This window comes from Cibotium barometz, chromosome 24 (genome assembly GCF_041138505.1).
Source record: "Cibotium barometz isolate CiBa-2024 chromosome 24, ASM4113850v1, whole genome shotgun sequence".
NCBI classification, from domain to species: Eukaryota; Viridiplantae; Streptophyta; class Polypodiopsida; order Cyatheales; family Cibotiaceae; genus Cibotium; species Cibotium barometz.
In genome coordinates, this window is record NC_141069.1 from 31,460,752 (window position 1) to 31,480,714 (window position 19,963).

Consider the following 19,963-nt stretch of genomic DNA (forward strand, 5'->3'; position numbering starts at 1 on the left):
CTTTGAGCAATCTTCAATGAAATTATGATTACTGGTGCCATGCCAGAGAGGCTTTTAGAGGGTTTGATTCACTTGATTCCTAAGGAGGGTGTTGATAGATCGGAGATCCGGCACTAGAGACCCATCACCCTCCTTGGGACTGCCTACAAGATTTTGGCCAAGGCAATCAGTTGGAGACTTCAACCTTTCCTCCTTGACTTGATCCATGACACTCAAACAGGTTTTGTTTAGGATTGGAGCATTCTGGACAACATCTTCACTTTCTGGGAGGCGACAACTTCGGTCAGGATGCGGCAGCGGGACCTCATTGGGCTCCTCCTAGACTTTGAGAAAGCTTATGATAGAGTTGACTTGAGCTTTTTGGAGGGCACAATGTACCAGATGGGGTTTCCAGCGGAGTGGATCCGTGGTGTTTTAGGACTCTACTCAGCCTCTCACAGAATTTGTCACCGAGGTGATGAGCAATTTTCTCTCACCTCAGGAGACGGGGCTCCAGGGATTGCATCTCCCCATCCGTACTTAGGAGCTGCTGGACTCAGAGTTTGCAGATGACACAGTAGCATACCTATCTGGAGATGTGGGGAATCTCCAGAGATTTGCAGAGGCGATTGAGATCTTTTGTCACGCGTCAGGAGTGCAGATCAACTGGCACAAGTCGTGTGGTTTTTGGGTAGGCTCTACACCCGCCTCGACTCGGCGTCCAGTTGAGGCTTTCCATGGATCCCAAGGGGCACTTCAGTCTGCTATCTGGGATGCTAGTGTCAGAATATGCAGCGGAAATGATATCCAAACTTGGGTAGACAAGAGCAAGTAGACTGCAGAAAATAATCAGCACAAGAAACACAGAGAGATGTGTGTAAACTCTTCTCTATACACAAGATCCCGAAGATACTGAATGAGAAAGTGGAGGAGGATGGGGGGCAATATATACAAGCCCATGAGGGCAGTCGGCCAGCACTAAAAAGTGCCCACGACTAGGTAAATGTCCACGACTGCTGAAAAATAGCAGTCGGCCAGCATCTGATGCCCTACACCTGTGCAGAACAAGTCGGCCAGCACTCAGACAGCCCACGACTGATACAGATGCAGTCGGCCAGCTTCAGAGTGCTCCTGGCATCAACTGGCAGCCCTCCAGCCACTAAAAAAAATGGGAAAAATAGGGAAAAAATACGGGGAGTGTGGAAAAATGATATACGGGCGGGCACACCCATAACAGAGGCCCTGGTGTATACAAATAGACAGGAGATGACTTCTAACACCCCCTCTCAGCTCCTGGCTGTGTAACCAACCCCAGGGAGCTGGAGTGCCGCCTGAGCGTAGCCTGAGGTAGAGACTTCGTGAAGAGGTCCGCCGCATTGTCCTCCGTCGAACAATAAAGTAGCAAGATGTCACCCGCCAAGATCTTCTCACGAACAAAGTGATACTGTATCTCTATATGCTTGGTCCGGGCATGGAAAACCGGGTTCCGAGCAATAGCTATACAACTCTGGTTATCACACTGGATGACTGTGGGCTCCCTATGTGGAAACCCCATCTCGCCAAGCAGCCTCCGCAGCCATACAACCTCACAAGCAGCACCACAAGCAGCCCGATACTCTGCCTCTGTCGAAGAAAGGGCAATAGTCGGCTGCTTCTTGCTGCTCCAAGAAACCGCTCCTGAGCCGAGGGTAAAAGTGTATCCTGAAGTGGATCTCCTCGTGTCTGGATCTCCTCCCCAATCTGAGTCACTCCAACCTTGGAGCTTGACTCCATTCCCTCCTGTGTAAAAGAGTCCAGATCCTTCGTACTCTGCAGATACCGCAAGATCCGCAATCCTGCGTCCCAATGAGTCTTCAATGGCGTCTGCATAAAAGAGCTCAACAGCCCCACGGAGAAGCTCAAGTCCAATCTGGTGTTCAGCAACCAGATCAATGAACCAACCAACTTCCGGTACTGCGAGGCATCAACTGGCTCACAAGGATCTGTAACGGTTAACTTTGTGTTCGGGTCCATCGGCGAAGTAATAGGCTTGCAGTTCTCCATCCCAAAGGCCTCAAGCAACTCATGAACATACCGTTGCTGAGAGACGAAAAACCCCCTCTGGGTCTGCCAGATCTCCAATCCCAAGAAGAAGTGGAGTAAGCCTAAGTCGGTCATCTCAAACTCCTTTGACAAGGCAGCCTTCGTCACTCCAATGTGCTCCACATGACCGCCGGTGAGAATGAGATCATCCACATAAAGGATGATGAGTGTGACCATGCCGCGTTCCCGAAAGAGATACAGGTTCGGATCTGCAACCGATCTCTGGAATCCGAATAAAGAAGGAATCAATCTTCTGATTCCAAGCCCGCGGAGCCTGCTTAAGACCATACAAGGCCCTGTAAACCATCCCTTCCGATCCTGGAACAATGAAGCCTGGAGGCTGCTCAACATACACCTCCTCCTGCAGGTCACCATTAAGGAACGCCGATTTTACATCCATCTGGTACACGGGCCACCTCTGAGAAGAAGCAAGGGCTAGAATGGTCCGAATCGTGGTCATCCGCGCTGTCGGTGCAAAGGTATCCTCGTAGTCGATGCCTGGCCCCCGCTGAGCATAACCCTTAGCCACGAGCCTGGCTTTGTGTTTGTCCACCGACCCATCAGCCGCGTACTTGGTCTTAAAGACCCATTTGACACCAATGACTGACCGCTTCGACGGCCTCGGTACCAACTCCCAAGTGTTGTTCTTCTCGATGGCGTCAAGTTCCACCTGCATGGCTTCCCTCCAAGTATCCTGTGAAAGGGCTTCCTTTACGGAAGTGGGCTCTTTATCCCGCAAGATACGAGACATAAGAGCATAGTTTACCTGAAGAAGCTCCGCCGTGTTGCTTTTATCTCGAACTCGATGTGATCTTTGAGGGCCGTCCTCTGTGGTCCACTCGGAGGGTAGCTCCGTGACACCTGACTCCCGAAGGTTGTCCATCAACCACCTAGGTACTCGAACAGATCGTGGAGCCTCCTGTGGTCGCGGGGGCTCAACTCCAGCTGCGGGCTCAACCTCCTGTGATGACTGAGGTGGATCAACTGGAGTGGTAGACTGGGAATCATCATCAGACTCTGGATCTCCAAGAAGTGGCGGCTCCTCGACAGTGGATGCTGGAACATGCTCGTCAAAGACCACATCCCGTTTGACAACAATCTCGTTCCTCTCTGGATCATACAACCTGTATCCCTTGGAAAGAGAGTTATACCCCTCAAATACCAGCTTGCGGGACTTGGAGTCAAGCTTCCCCCTCTGCTTCTTCGGAATATGTACATACGCGTCACTCCCAAAGACACGGAAGTGCGAGACATCGGGTTTCCTGCCAAAATATGCCTCAAATGGAGTCATATGGGGTACAGAAGTCGTCGGAGAGCGGTTAATGGTATGGACAGCTGTCGCCACAGCCTCACCCCAAAGTGGACGAGGAAGATCTCGATGCTCCAGCATGGTCCTCGCCATCTCCACCACAGTCCTGTTCTTACGTTCAACAACTCCATTCTCCGAAGGCGATCCGGTATTGGCCAATTCCCTCTTGATGCCATGATCTGCACAAAACCGAAAGAATACAGTCGAGGAGAATTCCCCTCCTTTGTCAGCCCTGAGAGTCTCGACCTGAAATCCAGACTCTTTCTCCACCATCACGTGCCAATCCTTGAACCGAGCAAAAGCCTGGTCCTTCTGTGAAAGAAAGTAGACCCACGTGAATCTGGTACAATCATCAACAAGCAGCATGAAGTAGAGAGATCCTCCCAAGGATGGTATCTGCTGTGGTCCACACAAGTCAGTGTGAATCAACTCCAAAGGTTTCGAAGCCCGCCTGGAAGCCTGCTTCGGAAAGGATTCCCTGTGCTGCTTACCACGTATGCAAGAACTGCAGCGTCCTTGCCTACTACCAACATCTGGCAAGCCAACCACCATCTGGTCCCGGAAGGCGTGCCGCAAAGCATCCACATTTAAGTGGCCAAAACGAAAGTGCCACAAATCTCCGACCTGAGAGCCTGTCAGTGAGGAGAGTGCAGAGAGCTTGTAGATGCCGTTCTCCACACCGCCTTCCCAAACAACTTTGCCTGTCTCACGGTCCCTTAGAGCAACTGAATGCTCCTCAAATTCCACCCGAAAGCCAGTCTTGCATACCTCATGCACTGACAAAAGATAAAAGCCCAGAGCAGGGACATAAAGAACACGGGAAGCATGCTTGCCCCCCTTGCCGTCGGGAATGATCTCCATCCGGCCCTCACTATGAATCGGAATAGTGGAGTTATCACCAATAAAGATACGACCTGACTGCCGCTTCAGATCCAGGAAGAAGTCACGGGATGGAGTCATGTGCCTAGAAGCACCACTGTCGAGAATCCATTCCCGAGTATCCTTTGCGGTGAAGCCAGCTGCCTCCTCGCTCGAAGACGATGAATCATCGGAGTCCACCATCTCCAAGTGCACAAATGCCGGAGTCTTCGCAGCTGAGGCTGAGGACTCAACACTCTTCCCTGTCCGCTTAGGGCACTTCCTCCAGTAGTGGCCTTTCTCGCCACAATCATTACAAGATCTTTCGGCCTTCAGCTTCTCTCGTTCTGGATCAGGCTTCTTCTCGGAAGACTTATCTGGTGAAGCCTTCCCTTTGTCCTTGTTGGTATTACGGCCTTTCGATCGTTGGCCAGTTAAGGCCTCCGAACCTCCGCCGTGAGGAGGGTTCGTGAAACGTTCCTCCTGGTCCAAGACCATGGGCACAAGCTCCTCCCAAGTAATGGTGCTGAGCCTGCCACTCGTGATCAACGAGGAATAGAAAGCGGAATACTGACCAGGCAAGTGAGAAAGTAACGTGATGGCCATATCTTTGGACGATATCTCTTTCCCAGCTTGAAGGACTTCCTGCTGAAGGGCCTGCAGCTTGTTAATGTGTTCCCGCATCGTCGAAGACTTTGCAGGGTTCATAACCCGCATCTGCACTTCCAAGGATATCCGCTTCATGGGTGACACCGTGTTGTACAAAGAAGCCAAGTGCTCCCATATGCCTCTCGCCAGCGTCATGTGCTTCACATGGTTGATCACCTGTGGTGTGCAATTGAGGAATATAAATGACCGGACCCTGGCGTTGACACGGTCCCACATTTGTGCCTGTGCCTCTCGGTCCTTCCTCGTTGATAAAACCTCCCCTTCCTCAGCTTCCGGCCTTGGCACCCCTTTGATAATAAAATCAGCAAGATCATATGACTCCAGAACTGACTCCATCATGACCTTCCAGATGCCATAATTGGACCCGTCCAACTGCCGATCCACTGGGAACGTGGGAAGAGTCGGAATCTTCACGTGCTTCTCAGCCATCTCGAGTAAATCCGCCATCTCGGAGAGTAACCTGAAAGGGTGGGTGGGTGGGAAAAATCTGAAAATCAGAAAATATGCAAGTGGCTGTCCAGCCCCTCTGCCCGCCTTCCTCTTGCACCTTCACTTCCCGTTCAGCCCGAAACAGTCCACCGATCAGCAACCTGTTGCTCCCCCTCTTGCTCAGAAAAACGCCCAAGATCTGCTAGAGCCTAGGGCTCTGATACCATGTCAGAATATGCAGCGGAAATGATATCCAAACTTGGGTAGACAAGAGCAAGTAGATTGCAGAAAATAATCAGCACAAGAAACACAGAGAACTGTGTGTAAACTCTTCTCTATACACAAGATCCCGAAGATACTGAATGAGAAAGTGGAGGAGGATGGGGGCAATATATACAAGCCCATGAGGGCAGTCGGCCAGCACTAAAAAGTGCCCACGACTAGGTAAATGTCCACGACTGCTGAAAAATAGCAGTCGGCCAGCATCTGATGCCCTACACCTGTGCAGAACAAGTCGGCCAGCACTCAGACAGCCCACGACTGATACAGATGGAGTCGGCCAGCTTCAGAGTGCTCCTGGCATCAACTGGCAGCCCTCCAGCCACTAAAAAAAAATGGGAAAAATAGGGAAAAAATACGGGGAGTGTGGAAAAATGATATACGGGCGGGCACACCCACAACAGAGGCCCTAGTGTATACAAATAGACAGGAGATGGCTTCTAACAGCTAGGTGGGCATTGATCTCCCCGGACCAGCAACTCGCCCATAGCTGGCTCTCCTAAATCCATAACTGCCAGAGTCTCTCCTTGGCCACCTTGGCCGGTGGGCCACTCATGTGCCTGAGATCCGATCACCCTCACCCTCTGTAAGGTGCAGCGGTTGAAGTCCTCCATTGATCTCTCTAATCTGCCATGGGGTCCAATAGAAAAAGTGAGCAAAGCACAGCTCTCAAACGCGCCATGGACTGCCAAGAGAATATCATGCCTAGTAAACACGCCTAGCCACTTCGGGGGGGGTCGGGTCTGGGATAGGGGTCAGCAATTCCTTGGGAATAGCAGAGTCGATGTCAAGGCTAAGTCTGTCTCTTCCCCAGATCCCAACCATGCCTCTCTCATGAGCCTCCGGGGGAAGCTGTCTGAATTCAAAGCAATCTCCAAGGGACCTGGCAGGTCCTACGCCCAACACTCCCCATGATACATGAGGTCAGGCCCCCGACATATGGCCACTGGGTAAATAGATCAAGGGGTTCCAGATCAGGGGCTGCTGAAGACACTCCTCCGAGGCTACCGGAGCTAACTACTGAAAAGCCGGCCTAAGGTGATCCCAAGCTTGGAGTAGGTTGGTTGCAAATCTGTCCTCAAAAGCTAGGCTAAATCCTCGGGCCCGCATCTCTGTGAATATCCATCTAGTGCTTTGCAGCCAAGGCCCCCAGGCTCGGAGTACAGGCTGAAATCCGGGCCAAGAGGAAGTCCTCCCAAGGCTCACCACCTAGAAGAAGTCCTCTAACAATCAACTTGCCCAGCAAGGCGCGGCTCTGAATGGCGGGGTCAATGATGCCTAGGCCCCCTCTGCGTCGTGGCTGAATGATCACCTTGGCCCGGGCAAGCCTCCCATCACTACCGGCCCACAAGAAGTTCCAGATCAACCGTTGTACCTGACCAATGCATGCCCAAGAGAAGGCCCAGCAAGAAGTAATGTACCACATGGTGGCAAGCAAGACCTGGTTCGCCACCACCACTCAGCCGGCTAAGGAGAGCCCTGTAGAACTCCAGTACAAAAGCTTCTTCCAAATGCTCAAAATAAGAGGGGCGAGCTCATAGTCGCCAGAAACGAGAAATAGGAACGAAAACATTCGAGGAATGGAAACAAGGAAACAAGTTTTTAGGGGTGGAAACGGTTGTTTCCTGTGACAATATCACTTGGGAAACGAGAAACGGCCATGGAAACGGATGGGGTCCTAAAATGGAGAAACGCATTTCTAGGGATTGAAACGGTCGTTTCCTGGGGAGTGGACTTGCCGTGATCTTGCTGACCGAGAGGAGACCCTGGATACCCCGTTCTTCGCATACACCACGCAGCTAGGCCGCAAGATTCAGATGCCCGAGGTTGAGGGCACCCCGGCAACAACAGTACACAGGCAGTCATAGGGCCTCTCACAGCGGTTTCTCTCAGATTTTTGGAAGAGGCTCTGGAACAGTTTCCGGCCTCGAAAGATCACCCTCTTTCTTTGGCTGTTGGCACATAGGAGCTTGGTGGTTGGCAGGTGGCGGTCGACCAGCAGCTTGTCCGAAGTGCGGCCACCCTTAGGAGTCTGAGTGACATTGTCTTTGGGATTGCCCGAAGGCTTAGCAAGTTTGGCAGCAGATTCTCCGCATTTTCACGATGCACAGGACCTTGACCCGTATTATTTCATGGGCCATTGTCGCTTGGCCCACAAAGGCTGAGGTTATCATGGCTTATGAGGAGGAAGGTGGGGGGCTAGCCCTTTAGGTCTCTCACATTCCCATTTCAGCAATACCTGTCCTAAACCCATCTTCTAATCATGGACTCCGGGTACGTGCCAGACTCCAGAGACGGGAGATTTGTGGCAGCATTGCAGCCTGGCACATATGGAGAGCTCACTGTAGGAGAAGCCATCGAGGGCACGCACACTCTGCCTACGGAGTCTATCAAGAGCATTTGGCTTGACATCATGCATACCCTCGCGGTTAGTGGGGGGAGCTGTAGGGTGGCTTTGACCACATGCGGAAGCGGCGGGAAGCTTTCTTGAGGCTCTGGTGGCCTGGCCCTTTTCTCATAGATAGAGGCCCACTTGGCATTATAGACCACTTGTGTGGTTATTCCCTCTCCCTTTATGAGATAGCCTTCTCCTCATAGCATAGTTGTCAGGTACAATACCGTACGGTTCGTACGATACGATACCATACCGGAAAATACGGTACGATATAATTTTTTTTCTTATCGTATGATAAAATACGGTGTTTTAAAAAAATACTTATAAACTTAGGTATTTCCAAGTCCAGATATGGAGTAATTTAGAACGGAGGGAAGCATCATAGTATAGAGGAAGCTCAAACAGCCATAGATAAGCAAAAGAAAGACCATTACCTACCAAAAAAAATATTTTTTTTTGGCAAAAAAGCTTTTTTTGGAAAAAAAAAATTCTGAAAATTTTTTCCCTTGAAAAATCGTATGAATCTGTACGGTATGGTATGCCGTCGTACGCCGTACGGAAACAACCATGCCTCATAGAGTGGCCAGCCGGAGGAGAAGTGCATCTTTCTCCATGTTTTGATTCTTTGATTCCCGGCCTGTACATGCAGGCGAGTTCGTATCTAGCCCTTCGTGATTGTATTTAGCCCTTTGAGGCTGGTTTTTTGTTAACTAATAGAATGATCTTTTTCCCTGGAAAAAAAGAAAAAAAGATCTTGGGGGATCTTACATATGACGTGCTGAATCAGCTCACACCACATATGCCACCCATTCCACACCCCATTTTTGCCATCCTCTTCAACTCTTACCACTGTTACTAGGATCTAAAGCTGCTTAATGGTCCGGCTGAGATAATGAGGATTTTCATGCGGGACACTTTGCACATGGGCATAACATGCTGGTCCCCATTCTTGCAGAACTCTTTAATAGGGTCTTGTGTGAAGGCTTCCTCCCTTCTTGGACCAATAGTTACCAGAAACGAGAAATGGGAAATGGGAATGTTGGAGGAATGAAAACTGGGAAACGAGTTTTTAGGGGTGGAAACGGCCGTTTCCTGTGACAATATCAATTGGGAAACGAGAAATGGCCATGGAAACGGATGGGGTCCTAAAATGGAGAAACACGTTTCTAGGGACTGAAACTGCCGTTTCCTGTGACTATGCTTGGACCACCAACGTTTTTGTCCCCATTCTTGCAGAACTATTTAATAGGGTCTTGTGTGAAGGCTTCCTCCCTTCTTGAACCACCAACATTTTTGTCCCCATTCATAAACCAGGACATTGTGGCCGAGCAGAGGGCATCTCTCAAGAGGCACGGGTGTGTAGGGTGTGCACCACCAGGTGGGTGGAGAGAAAGGAACACTAAGTTCAGATGCCCACTATACTACAAGATTTGTTAATATTCCACTATCGTTTTCGAGATCTTGTTGTGCATTATGAGGATCAAAGATGTGTGGCTTCACGTCCATCTCTAGGTCTTGCTGAGGCACCCAGCGAGATGTCTCTCAGACCTCCATCAGAGGCTTCTTTGAATTACATCGGCTGACCATAGAGGTTGTCACCCAGGCTTAACAGGAGCAGTGGGATCGGCGATCTCTTTTGAGTGCTAGATGCCCTCGACCCCCAGGGATCTGGACTCTCCACTTGTCAGCTGCAGATATCCTTCAACGGCCTAAAGAGCTCCCATTACATGAGGGAGATATCATCACTGCCTTACGCTTTATCTTAGAGGAGGATGGTATCATTGGATGACCCCAGTATATGCACCGGCGCCTTATATCAACCATCTGGCTATCTATATTGTATTCATTACACATGTTTTTAGCATTACCTTTCTTTTCCATTGTTTTCTATGACTCAGTATTTCTTATGGAGATGGTATTAGTGTTGCTCTTATAGACCCTTTGGGTCTTTTGAAGACGTTAATATAATTCTGTTTTCTTTCTTTGTCTCTCTCTGTCTGGGTGTGTGTTGGATGCGGGGAAATAGGAGATCTATGTAGATTTTCATACAATTAATGATGGCACATTCGTATGATGCTGAGAACTCGTGTTTTGGAAAAGCCTCATTGAACTAACTTGTCATTGGTTTTGATATGCAGCTATCTTATCTTGACCAATCAGACCACCTATGAAATTATACGAAGGGGACGGTTACCTTATATGAGGTTCTTCTTATCTTCATTGATTGTTTTTTACTTTCTCTAGCTAGTCTAATTCTTGTTAAAACAACTCCACATGTAATTGCCTTGTGTACAGGAATGTACCGTACAATGTCAAACCTTTTAGCAAAGGCTATGTTCGAAACATTATTTCGTTTTGCTGTGGCTCACGGTCATTCTATTGTGTTGAAGAGATGCCGGACGAAGGCATTCTAGATGCAAGAGCACACAGTTCCCTTTGTGAGACTTTGTATTTCAACTGCTCCTGAGTATCGCACAGCAGACCCCATTCGTAATTTTTTTGAAGAATGTCTCTTTGTTTTTGGTTCATTAGTGTTGGGTTCAAACTTACGAGAGGTAACCAGTGGGACAATCATCTTCCATGCTTTTGTTGTTAAGGAGAATTCAAATTGTGCACCCAAAATGGTGCCGTGGAGGCAATTTGCTTTGTAATGGTGGCTTGTGCAGTGAGCAGTTTATCATTTTTTTTTGTCTTAAGTATCTAAATTACAGCTGCAAAGTGATCTTGATATTTTACAACATGCTATTGCATGTAGTATACGAACTCTTGCCATTATTGCTAACACCTAATGGATTCACGCTGAATAAGTATGATTAATTATGCACCAGGTTTACCCTGCTTGATACTGCATGCAAAATCCTCGCCAAAGCCATCGGTCCAATGCCTCCAACCTTTACCTAGTCACGTCAGTGAGAGAAGTGTCGGTCTTATACTCCTCTGCTCACTGTCAAGTACTCATACAGGACACATAGGTAACCGCTTGTCCATTTCTCTAGCGAACCGGGTAATCACTTCTCCATCTCCCGGGTTCGCTGGGGTTACTCCCTGGCCCCTTATTTCTTCTTGTTTGTAACAAAGGCCATGAGCAACTTCGTAAGGGTGCAGGATATAGGTCTACAAGGCCTCAGACTTCAGCTTGGAGGATCTCATGGATTCAGAGTTCACAGTTGACATGATAGCTCAGCGATCAAGAAGTTTTGCCTTGCCTTAGGGAAAAAAGCAATTCGCACACATCTTGCTGTAACGGGTGTGGCACCTCCCCCTCCCCGGTTTAGGGACCTGTGGATGCTTTTCAGTGGATACCCAGGGGCACCTCAATGCACTATCTAGGGTGTTACGTGGGCACCTTGGAGTAGCAGATAGACCCCATTCTCTTGAGCGTTCAATAGAATCTCTTGCATCGGAGCACAACATGACTTTCACTGGCAGAACAGGTTGTGGTTGCCAACCAGGTCCTTCTAGCCACCATCACTTCATGTTGGTCCTAATCGTGCTCATGCATAGGGCAGATAAAATGGCTTATCCACAACTTCCTATGGGCATGGACACCACCAGGTCAAGGTTGCATGGAATGTCATCATTCAGCCCTGCATAAGGACGGACTGGGCATCATTGATCCCGTGATTCAAAGCAAGGCACTTTTGGGCGAACTATTGTCCATGGCCTCCAACCCTGGAGGACTTCCTTCTTTCCTGCATTGCCGACTGCACCCAACCTTGGTCCCTTGGCATCAAGTGGATATTCACTGAGGCTACTCTTTGCATCTAGACATGTCCTTCAAAAAAAAAAAAAAAAGGAACCATCCTCCTGCAAGCTTGGGCCACCCTGCAGCCAGTGCTATTCCTTCATGTGACGGAGTGGTGGTTTTTTTGTTTCTTGGGGCATCATTGCATGGGCCATAGAGGTAGGGCAGCACTCGTCTTCGAGAAAGATGGTGAGGGAACATGCTCAGGCTCACACATCTTTGAGTTAATGCCAACGTCAGGGCCAAAATTCCAATGGTTCCATGGATCCCACTGACCCCCACCGATCCCGACGATGGAAGCTTGTCAACAGCATAGCAGCTTGGCGCATTTGGTGAGCGTACCACAGTGAGACTATTGAGGGTTATGGTCACCCCTCTGCCAAAGACCTTTTGCTTTATCTTGACGAACATTATTCACATGCCTCGGGGACGCTGGGAACACCTACAAGGTGATTCAAATGCGACATGTAGCCTTCCTAAACAATTGGAGCCTAGGTTCCTTTCACACCTGAAGCGACAATGGTCGTATGTACACCTCTTCTCTGTGGATGTAGTCTCTCCCTTCGAGAGAACCATGGAGGGAGTCCCCCTCCCACCTTAGTATTTTGCATACACCACGGAGAGCTTATATATTGATATTTCTTGCCAATGGGTTCACACGAAATTGCCCATATGTATCATAGTTGTATCACATAAAAAGAACTGCATAAAAAGAAAACCCATGAATGGTGCTCATCAATTTTAGTGTTCATGCTAATACATAAAAATGGTTTTCTTTTTTTTCACCACTCTCGTCCATGCAACAACCAGTGCCCGGCTGCTAGTAGCCCAAAACCCTTGTGTCCCTACATAGTTAACCCCCAGCAACCCTAGTCGACTCTGGCAATTCAACCCAAACAAATCACTCAAATCACTGTCAACGGTGTGTGGAGCCTTTCATATAGGTCTTTAGCTCCTCAATTACTCGAGCTAGCGCAGGTTGTTTAACACTTCATCCCCCTTTTTTAGTTGCTGTTTAGGCGGGATCACAGCGGATGAGCATGCGGCGGTGACCATGTTCATCCTTCGTAAGCCGGAGAGCTCATCAGAGGGGTGGCTGTGCAGGAGCTAAGGCATCGTTTTGCTTTGGGTCAGGCGCAGAAATCAGGAAGGTCTTCTTTCCAGATCGACCTCAAGAACAAACCTTTAGTTTATAACTTCACACATAGCTGGTTCATACACGGATAGCATGCGGAAGCCCTAGTAGGATTCCACTTTATTGACATTGTAGGATACTAGCCTTTTCTTTAGCTTTAAGCAAGGTGGGTGAGAATAAAGCATGCATTGTTGTTATTTGAATGTGAGAGAAAGACACAAAGGGGTCTTGGGACAAAGAAAGAGATAGAGACCCTTGGAAAGGTGCAACCACACTTGAATTCAAATCAAGCTTGTGAGTATTGGAGGGGTCATCTCCATTATTTTGGGTGCTTCCCTGTTGCTCCTGCACCTCTGCAAGACATCCCCCAGCCTGGGAAAATTTCCCATATTTTTATGGATTTTTTTTCACATTTTTTTGGTACCTTTTTTGGCATGTTCCACATTATGTCCTAGTTTATGCTGGCCAACTAGGCTCTCTAGGTGCTATATAAGTATGGGCTTTGCTCTCAATTGGATTATCTCATTTTTTTGCATATTCTGGGATATTGCCTACTCCAGCTTTGTAACCTTCTTTTGGTGTATACGATCTTCCTTCAGTTCCTGCGCATCATGTATTTTTGTGAACTTTAGTTCTCTTTCATTGTTTGGCACTTTGTCATGGTAACAAAGGGGGTTCAGGACTAAGGATTTGCTGGACAACACCTATACTACTCAGATGAGGTGGGTTGTGTTGCTGTGTTTTTTGCATGGTCAGCCTACAAGTCAGCCTACAAGTCACCCTACAAGCTGCGTTTTTCTCAAGAGAGCTGTAGATTGTCGCATTTTCAGCCTGGGAAACCTACAAAGGGCTGCGTTTTCTTATGAATACCCCCTCTAGTTTGGCAGAAAGTCCCTATCTTGGACTAACTAGAATGTTAGGTTGTAGTTACCACACCCCCCCAACCTTCATTGGGCATCGGGAGGCTCCCGTTTTCACCCCTCTACTTTTACCTCAGCTTATGCTTTGGCTAGTGGTGGTTGGCTGTGTTCTCATCTATAGGCATATTTTTGTTGAATTAAAACAACCTCTTCTACCTTTTCCCAACCATTCCCTCCCTCCTGCTTCTAAACCCTCTCTCTCTTTCCTGCCTTCTTAGATCTGCAGGTTGTGTTTTCTTACGTTTTAGAGGAGACGTTTTCACGCAGAGGATGGCTTTAAATACTTTCACCATTCCCTAGTTGGAGGACTCCAAATTTAATGACTCGAATTATCCCCAGTGGAAGGATGCCATCTTTAACCTTCTGGTGGGTCTTGATCTTTGGCGTTTCATTCTATTCCAAAGCCCGACCCCTCAACTAACTCGCCACAGACTATCCCAAACCTCTAAGGAATTATGGGATGCACTTGCGCACCCATTTTCAGAGGAACACTTACAGCCGCAAGCTTCATTTAAAAGCCCAACTCAATGAGTTGAAGATTATTGAGACGGATGATGTCATGGCCAAAGTGCAAGAACTCAGGAAGATCCATCAACAATAAGACATCTTTATTTGACTCTTCTCCTACTGAGTCATCTTTTTCAACCAAAGGATAAGCCCAAGTGGCAACCCAAAGGAGGTAATAAAAACGACGCAAATCCAAGGAGGAGTCTATTGAAGGCTCCAAGGGTAAAGGTAAGGAAAAGAAAAGGGAAAATCTACAGAGAGGAAATGCCACTATTGTGGCAAGGCTGGTCATCTTTGGCCCGATTGCTTCAAGAAGAAGAGAGATGAGGAGAGAAAGTCAAAACAGAAGTCCAATGACAAAGAATCCAAACCCAAAGACAAAGATGTGGCCTTTGTTCTAGTTGAAGAGTGCACCTCATCCACTGAGGCGCGGACTACCACCTCTCTTGAGGATTGGATTGTGGATTCCTAAGCTACTTCTCACATGATTGACAACAAGGATATCTTAGAGGACTCTCACTCTGTCTCTATGCAGGTCTGACTTGCTAACAATCAACCTGATTATGGGTAATATTCCTCTAGTTATTCCCTCAGGGAGGCTCCAATACTTGGAGAATGTCCTTTATATTCCAAAGTTATCCAAAACTCTCTCTATCTTTAAGATAGCCTAGAAAGGCTATGGCTTATACTTCGATGATCAAGTTTTGGAGATCATTCACAGAGATACTCATAGGATTATCCCTCGGGGCATACAAGAGGGTGGTCTTTACAAGATAACTAGTTTTTAGGAGGAACCAAATCTTGATCACTCTCATCTTTCTAGCCTCATCAGGCTCTTCTCATAGAGGAGGATACTACTCTTTGGCAAGCCCGTTATGGGCATCTTCCTTTCTCTTCACTAGAGCTTCTTGTCTCCTGCCAAATGGTGGAAGGCTTGCCTCGACTACCTCAGATGTATGGCATCTAATCAGCTTGTCTTCAAGGCAAGCAACATTGGGATTCATTTCCACAGGAGGTCTCTTTCAGGGCTTCCACCGCTCTTCAACTTGTCCATATGGGTTCGAGCGGACCTATAACTACGGTTACACTTGGAGGAGCCATATATTTTTCCTTATTTATTGGTGGATGATTTTTCTAGAAAGGTTTGGGTCTTTTTCTTGTCCCAAAAATCTCAAACATTTACAAAGTTCAAAGAATGGGTTGCTATGGTGGAGGCTGACATTAGCCTCAAAGTCGTCAAAGTGCACTCCAACAATGGTGGTGAGTTTGCTTCTCGAGCATTCACAGACTTTTGTACTTCCCACGGCATATAGAGACAGTTTTCTACTCCTCACACTCCTCATCAGAATGGGGTAGAAGAACGGAAGAACAATACCATGGTTGAGATGGCTCGATCTCTTCTTTCTCATTCTCAGCTTCCTTAAAAGTCTTGGGCTGAAGTAGTTAACACTGCAGTGTACATCATCAACCGTTCCCCCACAAAGGCGGTCTATGAGAAGACTCTAGAGGAGGCATATTCTGGGAGAAAGCCATCAGTTTCTCATTTCCATGTTTTTGGATGTGATGCACATGCTCATTTCCATGTTTTTGGATGTGATGCACATGTTAATGTTCCCGATTCTCATCAAACGAAGTTTGACCCCAAATCCACCAAAATGATCTTCGTCGGGGCTACAACGAACACTCCAAAGCCTTCCGGCTTTGGGATCCCAACAAAGAGAAAGTTATTCATGACGTGCACTTTGATGAAACCCCGGAGACTTTTAGATCCCTAGAATCACTAGAAGCTTCATCAACTCCTTGGTTCCACCCTCACCATTGGTTCTTACTTCTCCTCAACCTCCATCGAGTACCTCTCTCCCTCCACATGGCTTCACTCTACATTGCGGGATTCTCAAGTCCCTTCTTCAACCATTTATCAGTATGGGATTTCTCCATCCGGATTGAGGAGATCTACCAGATTACAACCTCATGGTGTTGGCATGCTTACAGTTAATTTTGCATGGAAGACTTCCTTGATGCATCATGCAGAGCCTTGTACACCAGAGGAGGCCTCAAACATTCTAGAGTGGTGGCTTGCAATGGAGGCGAAAATGGATGCATCCAATAGAAATCACCCATGGGAACTTGTTCCTTGCCCTTCTCATAGGAAGGTTATTGGTGTCGAATGGACTTATAAAGTGAAGATTCTTGCCGATGGTTCACTCGACAAATATAAAGCCCGCTTGGTGGCTAAGTGCTATGCCCAGAAAGGAAGGTGAGGACTTCTGCTCCAACCACGAGGTATACCACTATTCGCACTATTCTTGCCATTGGTGCTCACTTCTCTTGGCCCATCTTTCAGATGGATGTCAAATTTGCCTTTCTCAACGGGGACCTTCAGGACCGTTGTTCATTATCTTGCCCTATGGACCCAAATCAGAAGTTGAGTAAAAATGATGATTCTCCACCCTATCATGATCCTACTTAGAGCTTGTCAGCTTGCTTATTCATCTCACCATTACTAGGCTTGATCTTGCTTACAACGTTAGTGTCCTAAGTCAGTTTCTTTCAACACTGCATACTTCTAATTGGCAGGCTACTATTCTTGTTCTCAGATACATACAGGACACCTTGACACATGGGATTTCATATGGCTCTAGTCTTGATTTGGTTGGATATTCGGATTTCGACTAGGCAGGTGATCTAGGTACCCGGAGGTCTACTATGGGCTATTGTTGGTACTGGAGCGAAAAAGATATTTTTTTTAACTCTCTCTCTGTCTCTGTCTCTATCTGTCTCTCTCTCTCTCTCTCTCTATATATATATATATATATATATACATATATATATATATATACTAAAGTCAAGAAAGCATTTCATAGAAATAGACAAGCATTACAAGAAAACAATCCAACCTAGGGACAATTCTTGATGGACAATTTTGCTTTAGCTGTATAAACATTTTTTAAATAACAAGAATGGTATTAACCACTTCGTCAACTAACATGGTTTTGCTCGCCCATCCTACCTCAAGGCGCTTCGCCATCTTACTCGCATGTATGGTGCTAGAATTTATGAAGCAGTCTTACCCAATGCTTAATGACACATAGAGAAAAGTCACATACTTTGTGTATATACTTGCTTAAGGCTAGAAATAGTGGCCCTAAACTATTTTTCAGTTATGGTCTGCCAAGTGTGAATACTAGCCATTTGCATATTAATCAATTTTGACATTAAGTAATACACATTCAGTCCCTTATAGTAGAATACTTGTGACCTCTCCCTCTTCCGTCCTATTGTTAGGTGCTTTTCCATCTTATCGGAAGCTTGTACTTTGTAAAATGTGCTCTAGAATTTATCAAGCAATCTTACCCTATAGCCTTACACTGTGCTTAATGCCAAATAGGGAAGTCACATACTTTGTGTATATACTTGCATAAGACTATAAATAGTGGCCCCCTAGACCATTTTTAAGTTATGGCCAGACAAGTGTGGACACTAGCCATTTGTATATAAGTCAAGTTTGGCATTAAGCAATACACATTTGTTCCCTTGCAATAGAATACTTGTGAGCTCTCCCTCTTTCCTACTCTCTTGCTTTCTTGTATTATTGTGTTGTATTCATACATGCTAGATAGTTCTTGCTTGAATAAGTTTGATTGAAGGCTTCTTGCTTGAATAAGTTTGATTGAAGGCTTCTTTATATCATTTAATTCTTCCCCACCCAACTTTTGAAAACCATTGGAAAAGCTATCTCCTTCCATCTAGGAAAAGGAAGCTTTACCTTCATCCACTTAGCAAAGAAAGCATTTGGGTGTGACAACAAAGTGAGAACACAATGTATGAGCCAGTGCACCCACATGGGAAGTTGCATTTGTGGCTCTATGGCAAAGTACCAAACGACATTTAGCAAGGCTAAGGTAAGCTATTGACTTACATATATATTGCACCACCGAGACAAGGAAAAGCATAGGGCTTAGATTTATTTTTACATCCATTCCAAGCTATTGGGATCCCTTGATATTTGTCGTTTTATTGATTACAAGTGCGTGCTCTAAAACATATACGGTTTTCAAGCTTTTGTACGTGTTAGCTTTTTTATTTTATTTTGAAGCTTGTTTGCATTAGGTCACTCTAGTTTCATACTTGGAAGGAAAAAATCGTGAATTTTGTTGATGATTTGCATGATTTAATCAGGAAATATCTCAGTAATTATGATTAGGAGTGTAATACACTTTGAAAATATAAGCTTTGAGCTTCATTTGGTGTGTGGAGAGTGAGAAAGTTAATTTTTGTCATGCAATTTAATAAATTTTTCTGTGTTTTCGAATTGGTAGCTTAGAAGCATCTATTACTCACCAGTGGAATAATTGATTGATCTCCTCATAAAAAATAATCCCAACATAATTACCTTCCTTGACACAAACACATAACACCAATAACACGCTCAATATTTAATATAATAAATCACTTGCAATACCCATAACACTAGCATGGCTCCAAATACATATACAATTCACTAGCCGGTTAACATTAATGTGGTATTACCTATGAGACCAATTACTAGCATGGTGTAATGATATCTCAGGTATCCTCGATCAACCAAAGAGTGGAATATCTAACATCTCTCAAAGAAAGGATAGAAAGCCGCTTGGTCATCCTTTACGAACACAAAAATTTTAGAATGTCATATAACTACATTATTATACAAGGACTTCCTTGCCAATTCGAGTAACAAACCCATCTTTGGAGTGTCACCAAACACCACAATGAATCTTTGTTTGGGCTTACTAAAGTAACACAACCCTGGTCAACCATAGAGTCACATGACCATCTAATAGGCATGAGAATGACCATTAAGAGAACACTATTAGTCTTATTTAGAAGAAAGTATAATTGATAAGTCACTTTTGAGACTCAAAGAGGCTATACAAACGAGAAAGAAGTGCATATACCTATAGCACTAATCCATTACCATTAAGAAAAAAGAGGATCCAGGTGATGGATTATACCATAGACCATGCTTTTACCCACCATGCCCCCCATCCATAGATGTACCTGGATTACTATTAAAGGATGGCTATCAATGATGAGGCTCTCTCTCTCTCTCTCTCTCTCTCTCTCTCTCTCTCTCTCTCTCCCCCCAAGCCCTTCTCTCATTGCAGTAGGTCTCTCTTTCAAGCTTCTCTTTGGGATCCAAGCTACCTACCATCTTCCATTGTGTCTACTATGGCACTCACAGAAATAACAAACACCTCAAATTCATCACGAGTGAGGAAGGTAGACTTGCATATTCACATCTTGAATGATCTATCAGAAAAGAACATCTAAACACATAGGAGAAGCAAGAAAGAAGACAACAGGGTCATTGTTGTAATCTAGATCTTTGGGTTGATGGGTATTTATATCCTAATGATCCTTCTTCAAATTTCTCTCCACCTTTCACAGACCTACCCTCATTCATTCATTTTCTTAGAGAGGGTGAGAATGGTCTCCTTAGGTATTGCAAACGCTTAAGTATGTGTGATACATGGAAGGTTCAATTTCTAAACTCACACATTCATAGCTTGCAAGTCACTTTGAGTAGTGTGTGACATGCTCTCGAAATTGCATAGAATAATATTTTACGACTACAGAGAGAAGGCAAAGAGAAAGAGGACCACATCCTGAAGTT

The 19,963-nt window shown here is 46.1% G+C and overlaps 1 protein-coding gene across 5 annotated transcripts in view; it reads left to right on the top strand.

The window, feature by feature from the left end:
- LOC147625184 (protein S-acyltransferase 10-like) overlaps positions 1 to 10,692 on the top strand; it is a 37,945-nt gene extending 27,253 nt beyond the window's left edge. For 4 of the 5 annotated variants that reach the window (XM_086818435.1, XM_086818434.1, XM_086818436.1 and 1 more), the window contains 2 exons: positions 10,139 to 10,204; positions 10,296 to 10,692. In XM_086818435.1, coding sequence (XP_086674561.1) covers positions 10,139 to 10,204; positions 10,296 to 10,467 — 238 coding nt within the window. In that variant the 3' untranslated portion in view covers positions 10,468 to 10,692. The remainder of the gene's footprint in view (positions 1 to 10,138; positions 10,205 to 10,295) is intronic. The other variant, XR_015268934.1, reaches the window with a different exon arrangement.
- Positions 10,693 to 19,963: the final 9,271 nt, after the last annotated feature.